This window comes from Saimiri boliviensis, chromosome 10 (assembly GCF_048565385.1).
Source record: "Saimiri boliviensis isolate mSaiBol1 chromosome 10, mSaiBol1.pri, whole genome shotgun sequence".
NCBI classification, from domain to species: Eukaryota; Metazoa; Chordata; class Mammalia; order Primates; family Cebidae; genus Saimiri; species Saimiri boliviensis.
In genome coordinates this window covers 92,851,721-92,874,119 of record NC_133458.1, presented here as the reverse complement: position 1 = coordinate 92,874,119, position 22,399 = coordinate 92,851,721, and the positions used below count along the sequence as shown (strand labels likewise).

The following is a 22,399-nucleotide window of genomic DNA, read 5'->3' as shown; positions in this document are numbered from 1 at the left end:
GAGTGTGTAGTAGGCTGCACCATCTAGGTTTGTGTAAGTACACTCTGTGATGTTCCCACAACAAAATTGCCTAACAACACATTTCTCAGAACATGTACCCATTGTTAAACAATGCATGACTGTATGGTCCCCAACTTAGGGTGGTTTGACTTACGACTTTTTGACTTACAATGACATGATAGCAATATACATTCAGTAGAAAAGGTACTTCAGGTTCACATACAACCATGCTGCTTCTCACTTTCAATATCGTATTTGAAAAATTACATGAGGTATTCAACACTAGATTATAAAATAGACTTCATGTTAGATGTTTTTGCCCAACTGCAGGCTAAAGTAAGTGTTCTGAGTATGTATGTGTAAGGTAGGCTAAGCTATGATGTTCAGTAGATTAGATACACTGACTTCATTTTTGATTTACAATATTTTCTACTTACCATAGGTTTATTGGAACACAGCTCCATCATAAGTCAAGGAGCATCTGGTGGGAGTGAGAAAAGAGAAAAAAAGAAACAGAGGCTTTTAAAAAGTTTTAGAGGCCAGGCAAGGTGGCTCTCGCCTGTAATCCCAGCACGATCGCCTGAGTCCAGGAGTTTGAGACCAGCCTCAGCAACATAGCATAACCCTGTCTCTACCAAAAATACAAAAAAAATAGCCATGTGTGGTGGTATGCACCTGTAGCCCTAGCTACTCGGGAGGCTGAGGTGGGAGGATGGCTTGAGACTGGGAGATTGAGGCTGCAGTGAACCATGATTGTGCCACTGCACTCCAGCCTGGGCAACAGAGCAAGACCCTGTCTCAAAAATAAATAAATAAGTAAATAAAAAAACTTAGTACCATACTCCCTGCCTCTCTGTAGAACCTGTTCTCTGAAGGGGAATCTTTCTCATTTCATGATATCCACATGTTCCTTGCATGCTGGCCTGATGAACAGCTAGGGTGAATGCAAGAACCCCTTAATCGTTTTCAGTAGAAAGCCAAAGTACTACAGAGTCAAGGAATCACTGTTCAGCCACATACTTTCTCTCTCTCTTTCTCTCTCTCTCTCTCTCTTGCTCTGTTTCTCTCTCTCTCTCTTGCTCTGTTTCTCTCTCTCTCTCTCTCTCTCTCTCTCTCTTGCTCTGTTTCTCTCTCTCTCTCTCTCTCTCTCTCTCTCTCTCTGAGATTCATGTGAATTGTTTTTTTCTTGAGGGTCTTGCTCTGTTGCCCAGGATGGAATGCAGTGGCACGATCACGGCTCACTGCAGCCTCAACCTCCCAGGCTCTGGTGAGCCTCCCACCTCAGTCCCCCAAGTAGCTGGGGCCATAGGCATGAGCCACCACACCCAGCTAATTTTTGTATTTTTTGTAGACACCGGGTTTTGCCCACCTTGACCAGGCTGGTCTCAAACTCCTAGGCTCCAGTGATCAGCTTGCCTTGGCTTCCCAGAGTGCTAGGATTACAGGTTCGAGCCACTGAGCTGGCCTAACTGTAAATATTACCATATGAAAGGCACTCAGAAATCCTACAGAAAAATTGTTAAAACTTTGTTTAGCCCAACATGTCCAAAATGTAACTGGCTGTGGAAACCTCCATCCTACCTGCCCCTGTTTCTTTTTAGCAGACTTACTAGCGTTCCTCAGAACAGCACTATAGGGAACACCTTTACAATGTTCTGTCTCCAGTCTTTTTATTGTACTGATGAGGAAATTGAGGTCCAGAGAGTCTGGGAGCTGCCTTTCGGTATGTGCCAGCTGCAGAGCCAGAACCTGATTCACAAACATCCTTCTAAATCAATACTCTCTCCAGTAAATCACACTTCAGTATGTCTATTGCATACCTCTGATATATAAACAGTACACACAGCACATGAGTTGATGGCCTTGCAATTGCCAACTTACAAATCACCCTTTAAAAAAATACAAAGAAATCGCTAGGTGAGAGCTGAGATCATGTATACAAACTTGAAGTGTGTTTATACACACTATTAATCGCCCTTGTCATGGTTTATACTAGTTATCCAAGCCTTGCTGGTATCAGTTGTTTACTCTCATTGCCTTGTCACTGAAATAATACCAATAAGAACTACTAGCTCCCTTTTTGCTCTCAGTGTGAGGGATAATATTAATATATGGATGCAAATTTCTAGCATTTATCTTTATGCATTCATTTAAATGGAGCCAAAACTAAAAAAAATCACTTGTTAACAATATAATCAAAAACAAATCTTAAAACTGAGCACTTCATTGATAGATCAAATCCCATTATCACTAACTAAAAGGAAAATCCTTTAAAATTTGGTTGAAATTGAAACAATTTTCGAAAAAGAAAAGAAGGAAGAGAGAAGCATGGAAATCTTTGTTTCTGAAGGGGTTATAACTATTTGCCATATTAAAAAGTAAATTATGTTTGACTGTAAACTTTAAAAGGTAGGTAGCATACAAAATTTTTTAAAGAACACATTTTGAGAGCAGTCAGTACCCAAGTTTAAAGAGTATTTATGAATAATAACAGATTAGGAAAGATCGACTGGAATTCCTAAGAAGTTAAATATTCAGTGCCTGTGATCTGTATTTGTTACCTAAAGCTTCTTCTTCAGCAGAAGAAGGCAAATGATACCCTGCAAATGTTTCTAGCATGCAACTTTGCTTATCTCCCTGTATTAATGATCCTTATGGCAGCTGTTATATTAACCTTATCACATAGTGCAGCAATAAGGGAAAACTATTGTGAAGGATGGAAAAAAAAAACATTTTGTTTAATCTCTGGGACCTTTTATGAGCTTAGCAATTTTCTGATTGTCAAGGGTGGAAAAAAAATGAAAGTTAAACTTTTACTGAGTTTATTTACAATCTCAAAGAAGAAACTGGACATTTCCAAATGCTTGATTCAGTAAATATCATACAGTTTGAAGAGGACACAGATTAAATTATCATCTAAATGCTCATTATGTGAGTTCTGGGTTTCACCAGGTCTGCTAGGGAACTCCCACCAGGAATCAGAAATTGGCTCCTGAGAAAGGCAGTCTCTTCTTCATGGCTCAGAACTGCTCGTTTGTGGATATGACATTACCAAAAAAACTTCCATTTGCCCCTTGTAAGACTTCTATCTCCTTCTTCATACAGTCTCTATGTGCACACAGAGGAAATGCAGAGGCTCTGTCTTTTAATCCCTCTTTAACCTGGATAACACCAAACCTGACCCTGACACCATTCTACCTTCTCTTCTCTCATGGTGTTGAGAAATCACCTAACTCTATGATTGCAATTAATGTTTTGCTCAGCTACAAATGCTTGAGCTCAAACCACATACCAGCAGAGTGAACACAAGCCCCTTCCATTCCTTCACCTAGGTAATATGCTTTTTCTTTTTTTTTTTTTTTTTTCATTATCCCTTTAATGCAGAGCAGGGCTACTGATTAGCAAGAGGCAGTTTGACTCCAGCAATAGGTCTTCTTCACTAAGCCTCACTGTCATGGAAATTCCAGCTGCTACAAGAATAAGAGGCTCAATCCATATTTGCCAGCTCTAATATGAAATCTGTCAGAGCCCAAATTAATGAGTTCCAAATTCCTTACATCACGATAACAGGTTAAGACTGGTCAATTAATTACATAAATCCTTCCCGATTCATTGTGCGTTTGCAGCCCAGATTGTGTCTTACATTACTCCATGACACCAGGCCTTTTGGCTCCTGTTGTTCCGCAGAAAGGCCCCATTTAAGTGGAGGCTGCCTGCCACGGCAAAATGTTAAATGTCACACGTTAAATTTGCACTTTTCTGTAATTGCTTTTGTTAAAAAAAAAAAAAAAAAAATTGAACGAAAGCACAGGGCTCCCAGTAAACCGCTATGCAGACTGCTGGGATTGTACTGCCTGGATCCCAGGGCAGGCCAGCCTGTGTTTTACCTCTAAGAGTTAGCACTGGGTGGGTGCTGGGTCCTCTGTAAGCAGTGGAACCCAGAACGTGCATATTTGTGAAAATAAGCCAAGTTTCCCTAAGATCTAAGATTCTTGTCTTTATGAAAGGATTAAAATAGGATTCTCTACATAGCCAGCTTCCCTTGTCTACCAGTAAAACTATGGAATATCCTAAACACTGTTGATCTAAGCACCTTTCGGAAGTATGTGCATATTGTGTTTGCACAGGCCTTTGCCTTCAAAAACAAAACAAAACAAAACAAAAAAGATATTCGGATTGCTTTGCTATTGGGATTTGTCCCTGTAACACACCTACAAAGAGTGGATTAATTGAGGACCTCAAAATCAACCAGGCCAAATCTTTTCCTTTTTAAAACATCACAATATGCTTGGAATCACAGCTAGTTAGAATTCAACCGGGATGTTCAAGATTCCTAGCGTGGTCTCTCGCCTCACTACATTTCTCTGTGGACTTTTATGCACTGGAAACGGTTCCAGTTGTATTTCCTGAACCATCTTATTGCGGGACAGGGGTTCTGCGAATACACGAGCGAACAAATGATGCTCCTAAGTACAACCGACACCTACGTAGGGAGCAGGTTCTTTCTACTTGGGAGCCCTAACACCACTCCACTACGCGGGAAGCTCGCCGGACTCAACCAAGGGCGCGTTCTGCAGACGGCGGCTACAGCCTCCGCACTGGCCCGGCAGCGCCCCCTCCTGTCCTCTGGCAGCCTGGCACCTGATGTGTTACCGGCTTTCTCCGGGGACTAGAACACAGTCCCTCCTAAGATATCTCAGCCTAAAGCGGATGTCAAACTTCTATCTCCCCGCTTGCAGCCCCTACACACACACGCGCGCGCGTACACACACACACAGAGCACCCTGACCCAGGCTCGTTTCTAGACCTGGAGCCACGCACTTCCTCCCCAGCAGCCCAGTCCCACCACCAGGCGCGACTGTCCCCTCCCTCTCCAGACGGGAGGGGCAGGTTAACGCGGCCGCACGCCCGCTGGGCAGGTTTTAGACTCTTGGGGGCCTACAAGGGAAAGGGGTTAACTAATGTGTGCGGTGAGTGTGCAGATGACAAAATTTAGGGCGTGGAGAGTTTGCCCGGCCCCACCGCATCCGCTCGCGGGGACCCTCGGGAGCTGGGCACCACCGGGCCAGGGCAGCACGTTGTCGCCCCTCCTCGGGCCGGGTGCGAGCGTCTACAGAACAAAGCCTGGAGTCCAGGCCCGGCCCCGGCCCCGCGCGGCCGCCCCTCGCTCAGCCCCTGGTCGGAAGGGCCCAATCCACGCGCGCTCTCTGGCCCCGCGGGGCCCTGAAAGCCGGGACACGCGGAGGTCCGCAGGGTCCTCGGCGTTCACAGCAGCCTCCCACACCAAGCGCACCACCCGGAGCCCCTCTGCACGAGCGCTGCTTATTGCTCTTTTCCCCAGCAGCCAGAGTCGTCACGGTAGCGCGGGAAGGGGCCTCGCAGGCCGGTCTGCAGCAGGTGCTGCCGGGAGCCGCAGGCCGCGCGGTAAATCGCTGTCTCTTTGCGGTCGTTGTTCTCACTCACCGCCCGCCGCCCCCTCCACCAGGGCTTTTTTTTTTTTTCTTTCCGCCGCGCAGTTGCCATGGGTTACCAGAGCAGTTGCCATGGGTTACCGGACCGAGGCCGGCTGGCTCGCTACCTGCCGCCCAGTCGCCGCCGCCGGCAGAGCGGCCCGGGCGGGAGGCGGCGGGAGCGCGCGTGTGCGGGACGCGGCGCGGGGGATGCGCGCGGGCCGCGGAGGCGCTGCAGCCAACAGGCGGCCGAGGGTGCAGCTGCCGGAGCGCCACCGCCGGTGGGGTGGGGGGCAAAGCTATAAAGAAGGCCCAGAGGTAAGAAACAAGCAAAAACACAACCACAAGTTATGCCTGTGCTGTGCCTCTAGCAGCAAAGACAAGCGGTGTGGGCTTTTTGGATGAATCTACACTTCTCGTCGGGGGAGAAAGGGTATTTTCCTCTTTAGCATAAGGCATTTGCATAGTGTCTTTAGACCAGAGTTTAAATTCAGGAGGAAACTGTAGCTTAAATGGGTGTTCTCTCTCTCTCTCTCTCTCTCTCTCTCTCTCTCTCTCTCTCTCCCCCTCCCTCCCTCCCTCCCTCCCTCTCTCTCCCTCTCCCTCTGTATCTTTTGAAAAGAAGTCTTTGGAATTTTGGAGAAAGAGAAAGGGTCATTAACTATCAGAGTTTGCGCAGCTAAAAAATTAGTGTCCAATGCACTGCTCATGATCTAGAGAAGTTTCCAGTAAGACTGAAGCGCAATTGTGTCTGCTAAAAGGGACAATGGTGACTGGTTTGTCAGATGCATATGGCAAAGAATAGAACCAAAGTCCTTTGTATATACAGCAAATGTTAAAGAAATTGTTGCTTATTTACATCCTTCTGAAATTTTTGAACTCCACTCTATTAAAATTATTAATTTCTTATGACGTTTATTTGCAAAGAAAATTCTATGCTTTGAATGTCAAATTGCAGTGACTAATTTCAGATAGTATTTTGTATTTGAAAATGTACTTATATATAATCAACTAAGAAAAGGTCTGTATTCCAAACAAAAACACAGATTGTATTGAAATAAATTGTTTCCTTCATTGAAAAGATGTTGCGTTGTATTCACAGGATACCAGCTAATAATTTTAATATTAAGGGGGAAACTATTTAGAAACAGAGTAAGTTTTGTTATTTTTGTTTTTTAAATGTTAAGAAGCCTCTAATGAAAAAGGGTCTTCTTTTACAGTTCAAATACTGAACGCCTTATTTGTACCACAGTCGCTCAATAACAAGGAATCTTTAAGGCACCCAAAAAATACAAACCAAATTCAAAACAACATCCAGTTTACTGTTGGATATAACAGTGATTGTGGCCAGGCTAAATGAATTTGTTTAACTTCTTAATTGTCATAAAAGAAAATTTGTTCTTTTACTTTATACTGCATATCAGTTGTTTGTATTTAATTATTCAATAAAATGTGGACTAGGTTTGAAAAACTAGTAAGATACTTAATATCTTAAGGGATAATATCTGCTTAAAAATAAATACTTGTTTTTCCCTAGTAATTTTCAAAACTTGAAATTTTAACTAGAATTAAGTAACTTTCTTTCAAGTGAGACTTTATAAGAAGCCTAAGTAACAGGTTGTTGATTTTCACTGTTGACACCTTTGGGTTATATATAAATCTGGTTCTACAACAAAACACATAAATTGGCTTTATAGGTGAATAGTTTACCCTTTCAGAATTAGCCAGGGAAAATGCCATTTTGCTGTATTGTAATAATAAAGAATCCAGGATTACAATTCTTTACATTTGAGTCACATTAAAAATAGTGTTAAACATCTATTCTATTCAGGTTAATTACCAAAAGCAATTATTTTCTTTTTCCTAAAGAAAACTTTATAAAAATATGCCAGAGAAAAATAAGAGATGAACCAAGAAAACCACTGGAAACTGAAGTTCATTCTAAATCTCTCAGCTGCAAAAAATCAGTTTTCAGAAGCCAGTGTGTGGACACCAAAACAACTGAACCAAGGCTAAAAGCCTCAAATATGTACAACTATAGTGACTATCAAACCATGTTTTACCAAATTTCATCATCAAAAAATTCAAAAACACGGAGTTTTGATCTAAGGTAGAATATATTCTCTTGTATAAAATAAGTGATCCAGCAAAGTTGAATTTTTTTCACGTTTAATGTAAAAATGATGAACTCATGACATTTACCTACCAAATATTAGGCATTACTTAATATTAACTTTGATGGCTATGATACATTATCTAAAAATAATATGACAATTGGTGGCACAGTATGTGTTTTTCAAAACAGCTGTAAAACAAATGTCAACTCAAATACATATTGCTGAAAGGATAAGGATCGCTCTTAAATGCCTGGATGGTACAAACTCTACATACTAGCATGATAAGAAATTGCTAAATATTTTCTTTTCCTGTATTAAAATCATGAAGATCTAAGACACATTAAATCAAAATATTTACCAAAATTTAATAATGTTTTAGACCAAAGAAAAAAGGACAAATTAAAGAAATCATTCTTATTCTGAATTTAATTTTTTTAATGTTAGTTTTTAGTTTTGTTAGCTTTTTTTTCTGCTGGTTCTTTGAAACAAGCATTGTAAAGACTTTTTAATAATACAATAACTTTTAAATTCCTAGTGAAAATGAGAAGGTTGCTTTTTGTAGCAGCTCTGGCCACTCTCCAGTTAGGCTGGGTTACATTTAATTAAAGCAACAAGTTGTCCTACTTATCTGAAAATATCTTTTTGTTAGTTTCACAGAAATATTTTGTACCATTCGACATGGAAGAAACTTGGGTAATTATCTCACAAAAATTCTGCCTTATCTGAAATCTGAAGTTCAAAACAGTTTATCTAAGATACCTTAGGAAAAAAAAAAAAAAGACATTTTATAAAATTATACTAGTCTTCAAGTGGATGCTTTAAAAGAAAGGACTTTTTTAATGCATATTCCTGAAATTAGCAAGTTGACATCCTTTTCTAAATTATGGGAATATTTATTGGTAAAATTAATTTTTATAAGATCCTTCCTCTGATTTAAGTAATAAGTAACCACCACTGATACTGAAAGTTATCTAGTGATAAGAAATTGCACATTTAGTCAGAAAATAAATCATTAACCTGTAGTTCTAATTATGTGATAATGAAAACAAACGATTTGTCTCCAGAAACCATTTGGTGAAGCTGATTTTGGACAATGAAAATGTCTTTCTGAATCTGTATATTGCAATTATAAGTAATATTACTAGCACTATCTATGTTTTTTTCTAAGATGTAAACATTATTTTAATATGTCTCTACTCATAAGATACATTTCCATCTAAGCATGAAACAGAATACTGGAAAGGTTAAATACTCTTAAAATAATTCAGTCAAATACCCAAAAGCATAGTGTTTTGCCAGTGCATGGGAGGTATCCACAAAATATCAGCCACATGTCTGAGAGAGGCAGTCTCGTCTATGCTGTTACTCTTCATAGTGGTTAATAACATACACAGCCGTGTTTACGGTAACACTGCCCCATTGATACAAGACGAAATGCTGTATCTTGATTTTAAATGCTACTTATTTGCCTATCTTTTTAAATTCAATAAAGCTAACTAGGTTTTTTTTTAACATGTAAGTCATTTCATTTGAGAGCAAGATCTTGTTTACCAATAATGTCTGCCTATAAAGGATAGTATTACATTCACAGGATTTTTAGCTTTACACAGAAGCTTACCTAAAATAAGACAACATAAAAATACCATTAATAAACAACCCAACATCTTTAAGAATTTAAATACCTAACATCATGACAGTGAGCTTTAGGTAAGAATATATTGTTACGAAGCTATCTTCTCTATGACTGGACATAATTTGCTGTTCCTAAGATAGTAACATTAGAATTATTTTTCAGGATTCCTGTGGAGCTGTATTTACTTTACATCCATGTGAACTGCTGTCATCACTACTGTGTCCAAGCCCAGAGGATGAACTGGAAAAGAAGAGAGGGGGAAAATAATAAAAAGAGGAAATTGGTTTTCACAACACACTCAAAGCCTGAGTAACAGAGGAGAACTTTAATTATCTCCAGTCACAAAGAGAGACAGGAAATTTGGACTTTTAATTAGCCATTTGGAGTGCAGTTGGGTATTTTTTTAGCTAGATAATTTAAACGCGAATAATTCAAGTCTGACTAAATGAAAGTCACATAATCAGAATGCAAATAATTGAATTTCTACTGCATTCATTAATTCAGTGTGGAGGTGTATGTGAAGACTACTATGATGAGCTGTCACAGCTCAATAAAATCTCAGTCAATTAATTTTTTCATTATCTTAGTATTACATCAACAAAAAAGGGAAGTGTGTACATATATCTATACACATGCATATGTGTACTATGTATTATATAAATACATATACATTAAATCAAAATGCAAGGAAATACCTTTCTGAATCATAATCTATATCATTTTCTTTTTTTCCTTCTTCATCTTCTTCAGGGAAACGTCTGTTCATCAAGGCAAACTTGTGAATTGCTTCTTCCACAGAGTATTTAGTCTGCCCCGAAACACACGCCTCAATGTCTTCTGAATTCAGATGGCTCTGTAAGAAGAGGTGAAGGCTGCTATCTGAAAGCAAAAGTGCATTCTGTAGGACTCTATATATAAAAAAAAAAGGAAGAATAATTGGTGAACAGGATGGTCAATGATAGGGCAGAAGAAAGAAAAATCATTAGAAAGGTAGCACTGAAGTTAATTTCTCTACTGTGGTAAACTTTGCATCAATTATGGGCTCTGCCCATTAAGGGGAGGAAAGCATATGTTAACTTTTATTCAATTATTTGGAAATTTAGGTGGGTGAAAAAATGCAGCTAATAGTTAAGAACATCTGTTAAAAGAATAACTTCAAGGACATTTCTTCAATTTAACCATCTGTTATGACCATGTGGATTAATTATGGAAGTATTTTGCTTATATAGTCATAGAAATTTATTCTACTTTAAAAAAAATTTACTGCCAACAGCATGTCAATTCAGTGATCTTTATGGGATAGGCTGTCATGAAACATCAAAACTTTCAACTGCTATTAAAAATTATATGAAGAGGTTGATACACTTCTCAGCATAGTTTATATTTTAAAACTTTACAAGTATAGTTATATATTTAAGTGCATGTTTACAACAGCTCAAGAGAGAGATGCCTTTTTTTTAATACTTAAGGTTGACTAGAAATTTCTCCAAAATCTTTGGTGGCACTGAATCTCTGTGTTGTCAAAATGAGCAACCAAATAAAATTGATCCCAGCCAACTTTACCATATACATAATTAAAATATGATAATTTAGTAATTAGTACATACTGCTCTTCCCACATTCAAGATCAAAGTTTACAAAGACAGAACAGATTTCAACTAGGGCATCAGAACTACACGGAAAATTAAAAACTATCCTGTAGTTTTTAATTTAAAATCTATAGATGCTCAAATTCATATCATCGGTGAATTTGTTTTCTCTGAAATTCACATCTTAGAATATGAAATCAAATCAAAGTACACCTTTATATTTAAATAAAAACTGGTTTATCTTTTTAGCAAAGATGTTGACATATGATAATTTAGTCTCTACTAACAGTTCAATAATTACCTAAGAAGAGACACTAAGACCAGATATAAGGGACAAAACTAACAACAGTAAAACCCAAGTATAATTTTGACCAACAAAAGATTTTTCCAATATAATGATCTATGAAAAATAGATCATGTATTTCAGACCAAATGAACCTTACCTTACATTCTGCTTGTTTAAATAAGTAGTAAGTAAATCTCTTTTGGCCATTAATATCGATTTAGTGAAAATCTTAAGGTCATTAGAACACCAAGTCCTTTTCTACAAAATAAAACAATTATTTCTTAAAGAAGGCAAAAATACCTAAAAATGCAGAGTATTAAAGTATTAAAAACCTAGCTGTCCCTTTGCTTTAGCAGGTTTACAGTTTGAGAAAATATTCTTTACTGGTCTATTAAAAGGAAAAGGAAAACTTTTGTGCTTTTTAAAAGGCAAAACCTCAAGCAAAGCAGCTAAATCCTTCCTTTTCCTTCTGTGTCCTCAGCCCTGGGTTCTCCCAGAAGATGACCATGTCACATGATAATGATGAATTTACCAAGTAGAAGTAGCTAAGTAGTAAATCCCTTTTAGTACTCTTTGAGATTTATTTTCTACATTTACAAATGTTTACCATTCTTGTTTTAAATACTTCAGATTAAGAGAAGAGTTATAGAGCAACAGCCATTAATATGAGCATGGATCATGAAGTCTGTGAAGTCTGAGGAGTGTTTCCTGTGGCTGCTGTCAGCGGTTTCCTGCCTGCCCTAAGTACAAGGAACTGTTCCTAGGATTGTACTCATTGCTTTGTTTCTATTGGAAATGTGTTTTATTTTCTTTATAAAATTATGGGTAATCTTTAAAATTGATTTTAGATGGTTTGAGGCATTACACCACAAAAGTAATGAGCACTAATGCCAATGATATTGGACACAAATTCATTTTAGCTTTATTTCATGTCTGAAGCAATTCTACTGAGCCTTGAACCGCTCACGTACTGTTATTAACTTGCTAGTAACTTAACACATGGGTACAGCAAACAAAAGTGATCAGAGTCCAGGTTTATCGGGACCTCAAGGCTACTGTCCTTTTTCTTGAGCTATAATTCAATTTCCAATTTTACTGTACATTAGACTCATTATTTCCAAGTTTTCTTTTCTGCTCAATACTGCCATCTGGAGGACACACAGATGAAAAGAGAAAGGGCCAGGTCCACCCAGCTCACAATTTGGAAAGAGGGAGAAAGATGTGGCTGGGGAAGGAACATCTGAAGCCCCCTAGGCCTGCAGTTCAAACCAGTGAGTGGCCTAGGCACAGTTTTGGTTTTTGGAATCCCCTCTGTTTCTCTGTCTAAATTCATGCCACCATACACCATGAATATGAGTTATAAATAAGCAAAAATAATTTTAAATATATTTATATGCTTTTAATTTTATAGTCAGATAGTTCATTCTGAAATTTAAAATGAAAACATTTGAGAGTGTTTTCCCATCTGGTTAGGTGAGCATAATTAATTTATTTTGAATACTGTTTGGCTTACTGTCAGAGAGGGCTATGATTGCCACCATCATACCATTAAATCCTATTTTTTCTTAGTCATGTTTGTGCCATATTTTCCACAAACAAATCTAATAGCAGAAAATCAATTTCAAACTTAATATAAAGAGTACTCTGTAAAACAGTCAACAAAACGTGATTTGTAGAAACTTCCATCCATTTAAAAAGTACACGATTTTCAAACCCTTATAAAACGAATAAAAAATAGCCTATAGGATTCTAAAGGAATTTCTAAAAAGATATTTATAGTGCAGATCAGAAGTTATTCCTTTCCCCATAACAATTTCAGACTAAACAAAGCAAAATCTGTTTTTTCCTTAAATTGGAACCAGTTGAAAATCAGTTTTCCTCAATGTGATTTTATTAGATGTACTGTATGCTGGGTTAGCTGAGAACAATATATGGCTATGCAAAATCATTTCACCCTAACTAAGGATGTCCTGGATCTACTGAACTCAATACAGTGATATCTATACACATCTGTATAGTACATGGAAGGTTAGCAGTCTGATGTAGAAAAAAAAATTGACTCAGCTTATTTAGCTCTTAATATAAGAAAAAATAAAACCCACAAATCTTCATTGAAGACATTCATGATGTGTGCTATGGTGCCCTCTATTGAACATAAAGACATAAAAATCATGTGTGTGTAAAACTAGTTGTCACGTTTCAACAGTAGCCTTTTGTAAAAAAAAAAAAAAAAAAAAAAAAAAAAAAAAAAAAAAAATCCTTAATATTTGAAGAAATACAAAACCGTGACATAAAAGTTTAAACTGTAGGGTAAATGTAATTGTATTAATGGGATGAATTCAGTAAAGAAAGGAAGCTGGCTACCAGTCATGAATAAATCTGTTCAAACCTAAATTGAAAATCCCATTCAACCTAAAAATTAGTAAGAATTTCATTTTTCATAATTGAAGACTTAGAGTTTATATTTTTTAGTCTGTAACTTTCTTTTCATAACTATTAGAAGTGACTTTAAATTTATAATTACTCCGGAGCAAAAAGGAGATTATAGTCAAGACTTAAGCAAAATGAATATATTTAAATATATATCTCACAATCATACCAAATGTAGCCAGCATTTAAGAGTACTGCTCATTTTGAATTTGCCAGGTCCTGGGATTCATATAGTACCTCTACCTTTCCTATAACTTCTTTATCTATAAAACTGAGATAATACCCAACTCCCAAGATTTTTGTAAGTACTGAGATTAAAACATGTAAAATGCCAAACGTAGAAAGTATTCGATAAATGGTAAAAAATTATTCTTATTTGGCACCTAGTCAAAGAAACAATTTTCTAATTCCTCTACAAAGTTCAGTGCTTTCTTATTAAATATGTAACATTTCGCAAATGTCCTTAAAGAAAAATAGGTGTATATACACATATACAAAGACATTGTGGTCTCAAAAGATTTGAACATATTTAGTGCTTCCAGTCAATAACTTCAAAACTTACATGAAAACCAGGCTTTAAAAATACATGCTAAAACCCTAGAGTAGAAGCAGGTTTCCACATTTTAATGCTGTGGTTCCTAAAATTCCTCTACAAACAAGGTTCAGGCTATTGATGGCTGGCCCTACTTAAGAAGTAACTAATGGGGCCTCAGAGGATGTCAAGCTGGGGCCACGACACACAACATGCACATCACATCCAATTTCCCAAAGTGAACCTGGGTTGGGTGAGGGGAGGGGGCACCAGGGAAAAGACATGGAGGGTGCTACCTTACACAACTCGGGAAAGCACAGATCTGTAGCACACAAAAGGGAGGCTGGGGCACAGAGCCCAGGTGAGGTCTGAAGCCTGCCCTGTGGTGTCTGACTCCTCACTTCTTTCAGGTTTAGGCTGTATAGAAGCCCCAGCTTTCGTTTTTAAAATGAAACCTTAGCTTGGAGGCAAATGTTCACACACCCCAGTGGAATAAATGATATCACAAGAGAACCGCCTGCCGATTCCATGATTTGACGATCCAATCAAATGACAATCCAGATTCTGTGTTAATGAGTCTAGCCCTTGAGATGTACACAGTGCTCCCCACTAGAATGGAAGCGTCAAGAGGACAAGGACTTGTTCATTCTGTGCAGTCCTTTGTCTGTGGCATACATCCTGGCCCAAAGCATACACTTAATAAACATCTGCTGAATGAAGGATCGCTGCATGGTTTCTGGAGTTTTTTTCAAGTCCTTTTCATCTGTAGGACGCAACCACCCAGTGAGGCTGGCTATGTGTGGATAATATCCCATTCTATAGCAAACAAAGGCTTAAAAGGAAAGAAGTGACTATTACAAGGGCATGCAGCTGGAAAAAAAAAAAACCAGGAACCATGATTATGGGAGACCTAGAACCCGCACCTTGAGTACCCTGATCAGGATACTTTCTACCATGACATCTGCATCAAATACAACCAGCAAACAGTCAAGCCATGCACTGTGCAAAAATAAGCTGGCACAAGCATAACCCCACTATGCTGAGTGACACTCACTGGGTCATTAATTTTGGTAGATCAACTGTGGATAGAAAGGTTGTGTTCAAAACAATGAAGTAATTCCTGGTCAAAAATACAAGCCCTGAGCGTAATTCAGAGGCACATGCTGTTTCCGGACCTGAAGTAAGACTTCTCTGCAGAAGACAAGCTGCCACAGCTCCCCCAGGACAACATCTATACTAGAGTGACAGGCAACTCTGTAGAATCGGGTTGCGGGGACCACATCTCAAGGGAGAGGCCATCAGCCACCCGGGCTTCATAGAGACAATTAAAATCAGAGCTCTCCTTGAGGGGAAAGGGCAGGAAAAACCTGGCCAAGTCTCTATCCTGCCATGCCTGTGATACCCCCAAAAAATACAATGAAATGTTTTTGGAGGACTTGGCTCTGCTCATCACTTCTTCTGGTATCTTGCCATTTGTATTCCTCTGGCTTCTCTTCCTTTGCCCACTCTCCCTCAACTTATAATCTTGGATTTTTCTGTATATGCCTAGTACACCTTCAAAGGAAAAGCACTATGTCAATCTAATAAATATAAATATTCATGTGCATACTTAATACCCAAACCCTTTATGAGAGAGCCAAATGGGGAGGAAGCAGTATATTATTTCAGGCTAGGTCTAAGGTCCTATTTAGTGAACCCCAAAGGAGATGACTGATCCTGAAACTACTAGAAAAAGAATGAGAGTCTAGGAGATTGGGCCCTCTCACTAACTAGTAGTCACATGACTCAGCCTGTTTCCTCATCTCAAAATTGGAAATTAGAAAAGCAAAAGCTGTCTCATGTCTAAGTGCATTAAGATAACAACAGCCAACACAAAGATAGCACACATCCTATGCCAGACACTGTCGTGAGTGCTTTACAGTCAATTTAATCTCTCAACAGCCCTGTGAGGTAGGTACTATGATTACCCCATTTTATAGATGGGAAGACACAGTCAGAGGTGGTATATTATCTGTCCAGGCTCCCTGCTATTAAGTGGCAGAGCCAGGTAGCCTGGCCTCAGTGCAAATCAACATGCTACATGGCCTCTAGCATTCTGGGTGTTCTAGCATTTCAAAGAGTGGAGGGGAGGAAAATCACTGGTACTATGAACTCCAGCAGCTTTAACTGCAGTACCCACCATCACAGAGTAACCCAGATTAATAACTCACTGAGATTGTTCACATGCCACCAAATATTCCTTTATAAACATTCCCTCCAAAGATTAGAGTTAAACCATTAGAGGAACCCAGAAGACATTAGCAGCCCTTCATAGAGCTGATTTTGGTCTATAAATTCTAAGCATTGTAAACAAAGACAGTTTTTAAGAGGCGCCTTTTGGGCCAGTGGTTCACGCTTGTAATCCCAGCACTTTGGGAGGCTAAGGCAGGTCTATCACCTGAGGTCGGGGGTTCAAGTCCAGCCTGACCAAAATGGAGAAACCCTGTCTCTACTAAAATATAAAAAAAAATTACCCAGGCATGGCGGCGTATGCCTGTAATCCCAGCTACTAGGGAAGCTGAGGCAGGAGAATCACCTGAACCCAGGAGGTGGACGTTGTGGTGAGCCGAGATCACGCCACTGCACTCCAGCCTGGGCAACAAGATCAAAACTCCATATCAAAAAAAAAGCACCTTCTGATAATTAGGCATATTTGTTTCCTGACAAATTTTTGCTTTTGTCAGGTAAACTCCCATGTAATTTGAATCTGCCTGAAAGCTTAAGAGACCAAGTATTTGTTATCTACTTCAATTCGTTCATTGTGTTCTTTCTAGGCTTGGTCCCAAATATGTACCAGATGATGTGAACCACAAGATGGTGCTCTAATATAGGAAATGGACCACTGGGTTTCACTCTAGTGCATATTATTTGCATTTCAGAAACAGGAACATTCTTCCCCACACCATCATGCAGCTCTTGTAAAGTACTTGCTCACACTCCTTGTCTGGCCACAGAAGTTTCTGGACACTCACTTTCTGAGGAAATCTTCCAGACCCTGGCGACGCTGATCCACATGTTGGCGATTGTTCATGTTGAAAAATAGGTTTTTAGACGGAAGTTCTGGCAGTTGTCTTAGGAGAAAGAAAAAAAAATTTTTTTTGATGATTAATTCAAGGTGCTTTTATTACAGAAATCTCTCAAAGTGAAGGCAAATTATGTATGATTATTATTATCACATAGTTATTCTATAATTATGATTATACATTATATAGTTATATAATAAGGGTAAGAGGAAATCAGTTAGCTTAAGGAAAAACTCATCTTTAAACATTTCTGAGGCCTTTCATAGCCTATACTCATCAACGTTGGTGAAATTTAAGTTATAAATTTTAAATTCAGATGCAGTAGCTAAAAAACTAAAGCTACATATATTGTAATCAAGGCAAAAGCCTATAAAAATCCTTCGTATCTTATATATCTTAATGGACATCAATTTTAAACATTAAATATAATGACAAAGTCTCCTCAAAATAAATCACTTACACCAGCAATGCATTACTTTGGAGTCTCTGCCTCAGCCACACGAATTCTCTATATCTTCTTCGTACACAGGATGTTTTCATTGTAAAACACATGCTATTAGTCTGTACAGAAAAAGTAGAAAGATATGAGTCTTACCTGAGAAAAAATGTATTCCTCCTATCTATAATTCACAATATGATCCCAGCATTCATTCTAAATAGGATTTAAATCACCAAACTTATATTTATGCCAGTACTCTGAAATCTTGCATATAACCCAGGAACATAACAGCCCTGAAGACAGCCAGGATGATGGGAATGAGCAGTGTTGCCCAGGGCGAGGTACGACCTGGGTCCTGAAGGAGCTGCCTACTCACCCATGAGCACTGCTTTCAAGAACAAATCATAAAAAATAAATCCTAACATATAAATGACAGGGAGGAGCTCAGGTTCATCTACTGCATTTTACGGCCATCCATGTAAGCTGGAGGAGCCTTTGGGGCTTAGAGACACCTCCCTTATGAGACACTGCAGAAACCTTCATCTCCTTGATATGGCCACCCTGCAGATCACATAAATCACCAGGAATCCTGAAATCACTTTTAAACTAGAGAACAGCCTTCCCTTCTTTACTGGATGTGAGAGGGAGCATGTCCGGGCCAGAGAGTGGCTGTGGTGCGTGGAGATAAGCATCTGGCATAGAGGACGAAATTCCAGTCCTGGCTCTGCTACAGGGAAGTCACTCAGACTTCAGTTTCCTGAGTGCTAAAATGGGATGAACTAGCACATATCTAATTCACAGGGTGGTTGTGAAGCTTGATAATAAGCACTTGGCCAATGTTATCTATTAATATGATTATTAGTTACTAAGTGTTGGTTTCCTTCTAGCTACCCTAAGGCAGACTTGGAAAAAGCCACTTAAAGTGTTCCCATGCTAAGCTCAGCCACAATGCCTCTACTTTGGGTAAATATAATACGAGAGTAAATATTCTCCTTCAGGTAAAACAAGAAACTAGCAAATATTTGTTTCTCCTGGTTTTTGAAAATACAAATATCTCTATTCTCTGTATTTATTTCAAAATCTGATTTTCTAATCTTTACTAAATGAGAAACAATTTTTTACCCCCAAGATCAGTACTATGTCAAAAATTACTATTCTACCACTTAATTTGCCCAGCTATTGTTTTCCTTGGGAAATCTAAGTAATTATGTGCATTAGTTTTTTGTTTTTGTTTTTTTTTTTTTTTTTAGATGGAGTTTCACTCTTGTTGCCTAGGCTAGAGTGCAATGGTGCAATCTAGGTTCACCGCAACCTCCGCCTCCAGGGTTCAAGCAATTCTCCTGCCTCAGCCTCCCAAGTAGCTGAGATTACAGGCATGTGCTATCACATTCAGCTAATTTTGTATTTTTGGTAGAGACAAGGTTTTTTCCTTGTTAGGCTGGTCTCAAACTACCGGCCTCAGGTGATTCACCCACCTCAGCCTCCCCAAGTGCTGGGATTACAGGTGTGAGCCACTGCGCCCAGCCACATGAGTTCTTAAACTGTTCTCATAAAATATATGACACGGTTTCTGGTATTCTCATGCTTTATAAAGTTCAGAAAACTTCAGAATGTAGACAGGTTAAGAGGCTCACCCGCAAGGTACCCTCTGGTCTAAATCCCACTGTCTTTAACAATACGGCAGCAAAACCCACTGGAAGGAGTTTGCGGCAGATAACATTCTGTGGGTGGACTTAGAGCACACTGGGGCCTCACTCTAATGTGCTCCTTGGGGACTAGGCTAGCAGACCATGTTATGCCAGTACTGGTGCCCTAACGAGGCTTGAGCGGGTATTTTCCCAGTACCCTCTCCCTAAAGAATACCAGACCACTGCAGGGACTCCTGACATCTCAGATACAGACTGGGTCAATTCAAATTCCTTTTAATTTTTCTGCTTACAACCACCATGGCTGTCAATAACTAAAAATCCACCTGGTACCTACACCAGACTAAGATTCATCCATAAGTCCTTCATTTGCAGGGAAGGTTCAGGGAAATATTTATGATGGCTACCCAGCTCTAGGGTCTACTAGTTTAAAATTCCAAGTAAACGTTAAGATTCCAGAGTTGCATGACATCATCTCCCTTGATGATTAAATTAACCAGCTTAAATTAAATTAACCAGCTTCTCTACCTCCAAAGCTCTATGGGTGTAACATCTAAGAGAAGCCAACCAGAACTCTCAAGCTCTGCCATCCACTTTTAATTGTATGACAGGTGGAAGACTCTTCAAGATGAGAAGATACTGAGTTCACTAACTGATTAAGTTCCTCTAAATCTATTTGCTTGCTTTTGCTGTCCACCAAGCCCAGGCTTACCCGTTGTCAATTTATTAACATTTCAGAGAAGTGCCAGAACAGCATCAAATAATATTTGTGGAACCCATTATTTCTGGCTCTGGATAGAGATTTCTGAATTTGCATCAGGCTATTTGTAGAGCACAGAAGAATCTTTTTTTTTTTATATTGCATTTTAGGTTTGAGGGTACATGTGAAGAACATGTAAGATTGTTGCATAGGTACACACGTGGCAATATGATTTGCTGCCTTCCTCCCCCTCACCTACATCTGGCATTTCTCCCCATGCCATCCCTCCCACCTCCCCACCCCCCGCTGTCCCTCCCCTATTCCACTCCAACAGACCCCAGTGTGTAGTGCTCCCTTCCCTGTGTCCATGTGTTCTCATTGTTCAACACCCGCCTATGAGTGAGAACATACAGTGTTTGATTTTCTGCTCTTGTGTCAGTTTGCTGAGAATGATGGCTTCCAGGTTCATCCATGTCCCTACAAAGGACACAAACTCATCATTTTTGATGGCTGTGTAATATTCCATGGTGTATATGTGCCACATTTTCCCTGTCAGTCTATCATTGATGGGCATTTGGGTTGGTTCCAGGTCTCTGCTATTGTAAATTAGAGCACAGAGGAATCTATACCTTCATTACCTCCTGGGAATAATTAAATTTCATGCCTATCATGAAGTGTGTGATTAGGATGCACAATTTTTTTTTTAGAAAAAGTTAGAAGGCAACTAAAAATATTTCATTTTACTTCAAATGCTTATTCTCATATAGGCATAATTTTCCACACAGAATGCAACTCTAGTGTGAGCTTATGAGTAAAACCAAAACAGAATCAAAATACGTGGCATACCCTGGAATGGCTTTACAACACAATCAAAAAAGCAGTTCTGAGTTTTTCCTTTATTTTCTAAGTTGGGGAAACTTCAAAGAAAAAAGGGAACAAAAGAGAATTTTTTTAAAAAGTTACATGGCTAGTGTTTGGGTATCCAACATACCAAGTTAGCTAATTACAATGGAAGGATTAAATGATGGCTAAATTTTACTTCACTTGTGCTATTCAGTCATGGATACAATCTGAGCCAATTTCTGTGCTCCTGAGTTGAAGTAATTTAGTTCACATCTGATATGCATCTGATTTAGATGCAAAAAGTATTATCCTCAAAATCAGGGGCCAATAAACTATATAGCCCAAGGGCCAAATCTGGTCTGATATCTGACTTTGCACATAAAGTTTTATTAGAACACAATTATGACCATGTATGCATTGTTGGTGGCTGCTCTCCACCTGCAACAGCAGAAATGAATAGTTTTGACAGGAACTGTATGACCCACGAACTGAAGATATTTACTACCTTTACAGAAAAAGTTTGCTTACCTTTGTTTAAGATGATGCCAGAAGGCCACACACCACACAACATTGTTCAAGAGATTGTGACACAGAAGTACCCAAGCAAGGCACATCATTTCTAGTTGCTTACTCCTTACATTAATTACTCAGATTTTAGACAAATTAATCACAATAATTGCACATATCCATTTCCCACCTTCTGATTCTATATGTAAAACACCACACATCTCTTTTCCAAAGAACTCTATATCCTCTCAAACTTTAACATTATCAGCATTATATTATCCAGAAATATGCTATAGCAGATCATAAGAAATACCATTAATGAGCTATAAGTACTCTTTGCCCATGCATTTTAGATGCATTCACATCTTTTTATGTGAAGGCAATAAACATTAAAATATTAATATTAACAAAGGAACAATAAAGGATTCAAATAATAATTTTCCAACTTTAGGAACCATCTTACTATTTCATGTAAGATAAAACATTAGTTATAATCATTCAAATTCAGGTCTCTGAATTAGAAAAACTTTTACAAGTGTCACCTTTAAGTATTCCATAAAATGTATCCCATAAAAGTCCCTCAAAATTATACTCTTTCTACTGACTACTGACTACATACTTACATGAATACATATCTCATAGTCAATGTAAGAATGCCAGAAGTCTTCCTTCTGAATCCTAGGATCTCGAACCCAGACACTTACAAACTCCTGTAATGGCATCATAAACAAAGAAATATGTTTCAGAGCTGCTAGCAGGACTGGAAAGAACTGAGACAAACGACTGCACGAAAACAAAACTGAAATGAGCTTTAACCAGTGTGGTACTTGTAATCCTTTCAAAAACAAGAAGTAAAGTTAATGAATCAGGAACCACGAGCAAATCCAGAAAACACTTGCCACATAATGGAATTTTTAAAATAATGCAAAACTGAGGTGGGCGCACTTCTGGATAGTTTTACATGTTATCTGAAGACAAAGTATACTGCACAATTGATTTTTAATTTTTAATCACAAAATATTGGTTCAGATTTTTTTTTTAAATTTAAAAAGTGATCATTTCTTACTTTTGCCGTCTCTCCAAATTGAAACTATGGGCCCTTCTGAATAAGCTGCTTCCTAGGACACAAGTAAGAAAGGGCACCAGGCCAAGCATGGTGGCTCAC

General features: G+C 38.7%; 1 protein-coding gene and 2 long non-coding RNA genes across 8 annotated transcripts in view; 1 reads left to right on the top strand and 2 right to left on the bottom strand.

Annotated features, from left to right (window-relative positions):
- Positions 1-5,614, bottom strand: part of LOC120365330 (uncharacterized) — a 127,802-nt gene extending 122,188 nt beyond the window's left edge. The window contains exons 1-2 of one of the 2 annotated variants that reach the window (XR_012512184.1): positions 5,464-5,614; positions 438-481 (exon numbers count right to left, since the gene is read on the bottom strand). This is a non-coding gene — a long non-coding RNA (uncharacterized LOC120365330). The remainder of the gene's footprint in view (positions 1-437; positions 482-5,463) is intronic. The other variant, XR_012512183.1, reaches the window with a different exon arrangement.
- Positions 5,615-5,774: 160 nt separating this feature from the next.
- Positions 5,775-10,558, top strand: LOC120365362 (uncharacterized). The gene is made up of 2 exons (XR_012512187.1): positions 5,775-5,883; positions 9,363-10,558. It is a non-coding gene; the product is annotated as an uncharacterized LOC120365362 (long non-coding RNA).
- The window catches only part of SNX10 (sorting nexin 10), an 85,948-nt gene continuing 70,300 nt past the window's right edge, over positions 6,752-22,399 (bottom strand). For all 5 annotated transcript variants that reach the window (XM_003935146.4, XM_074379633.1, XM_074379634.1 and 2 more), the window contains 5 exons: positions 21,858-21,944; positions 17,560-17,660; positions 17,049-17,147; positions 9,896-10,108; positions 6,752-9,440 (listed from right to left, as the gene is read on the bottom strand). In XM_003935146.4, coding sequence (XP_003935195.1) covers positions 9,359-9,440; positions 9,896-10,108; positions 17,049-17,147; positions 17,560-17,660; positions 21,858-21,944 — 582 coding nt within the window. In that variant the 3' untranslated portion in view covers positions 6,752-9,358. The remainder of the gene's footprint in view (positions 9,441-9,895; positions 10,109-17,048; positions 17,148-17,559; positions 17,661-21,857; positions 21,945-22,399) is intronic.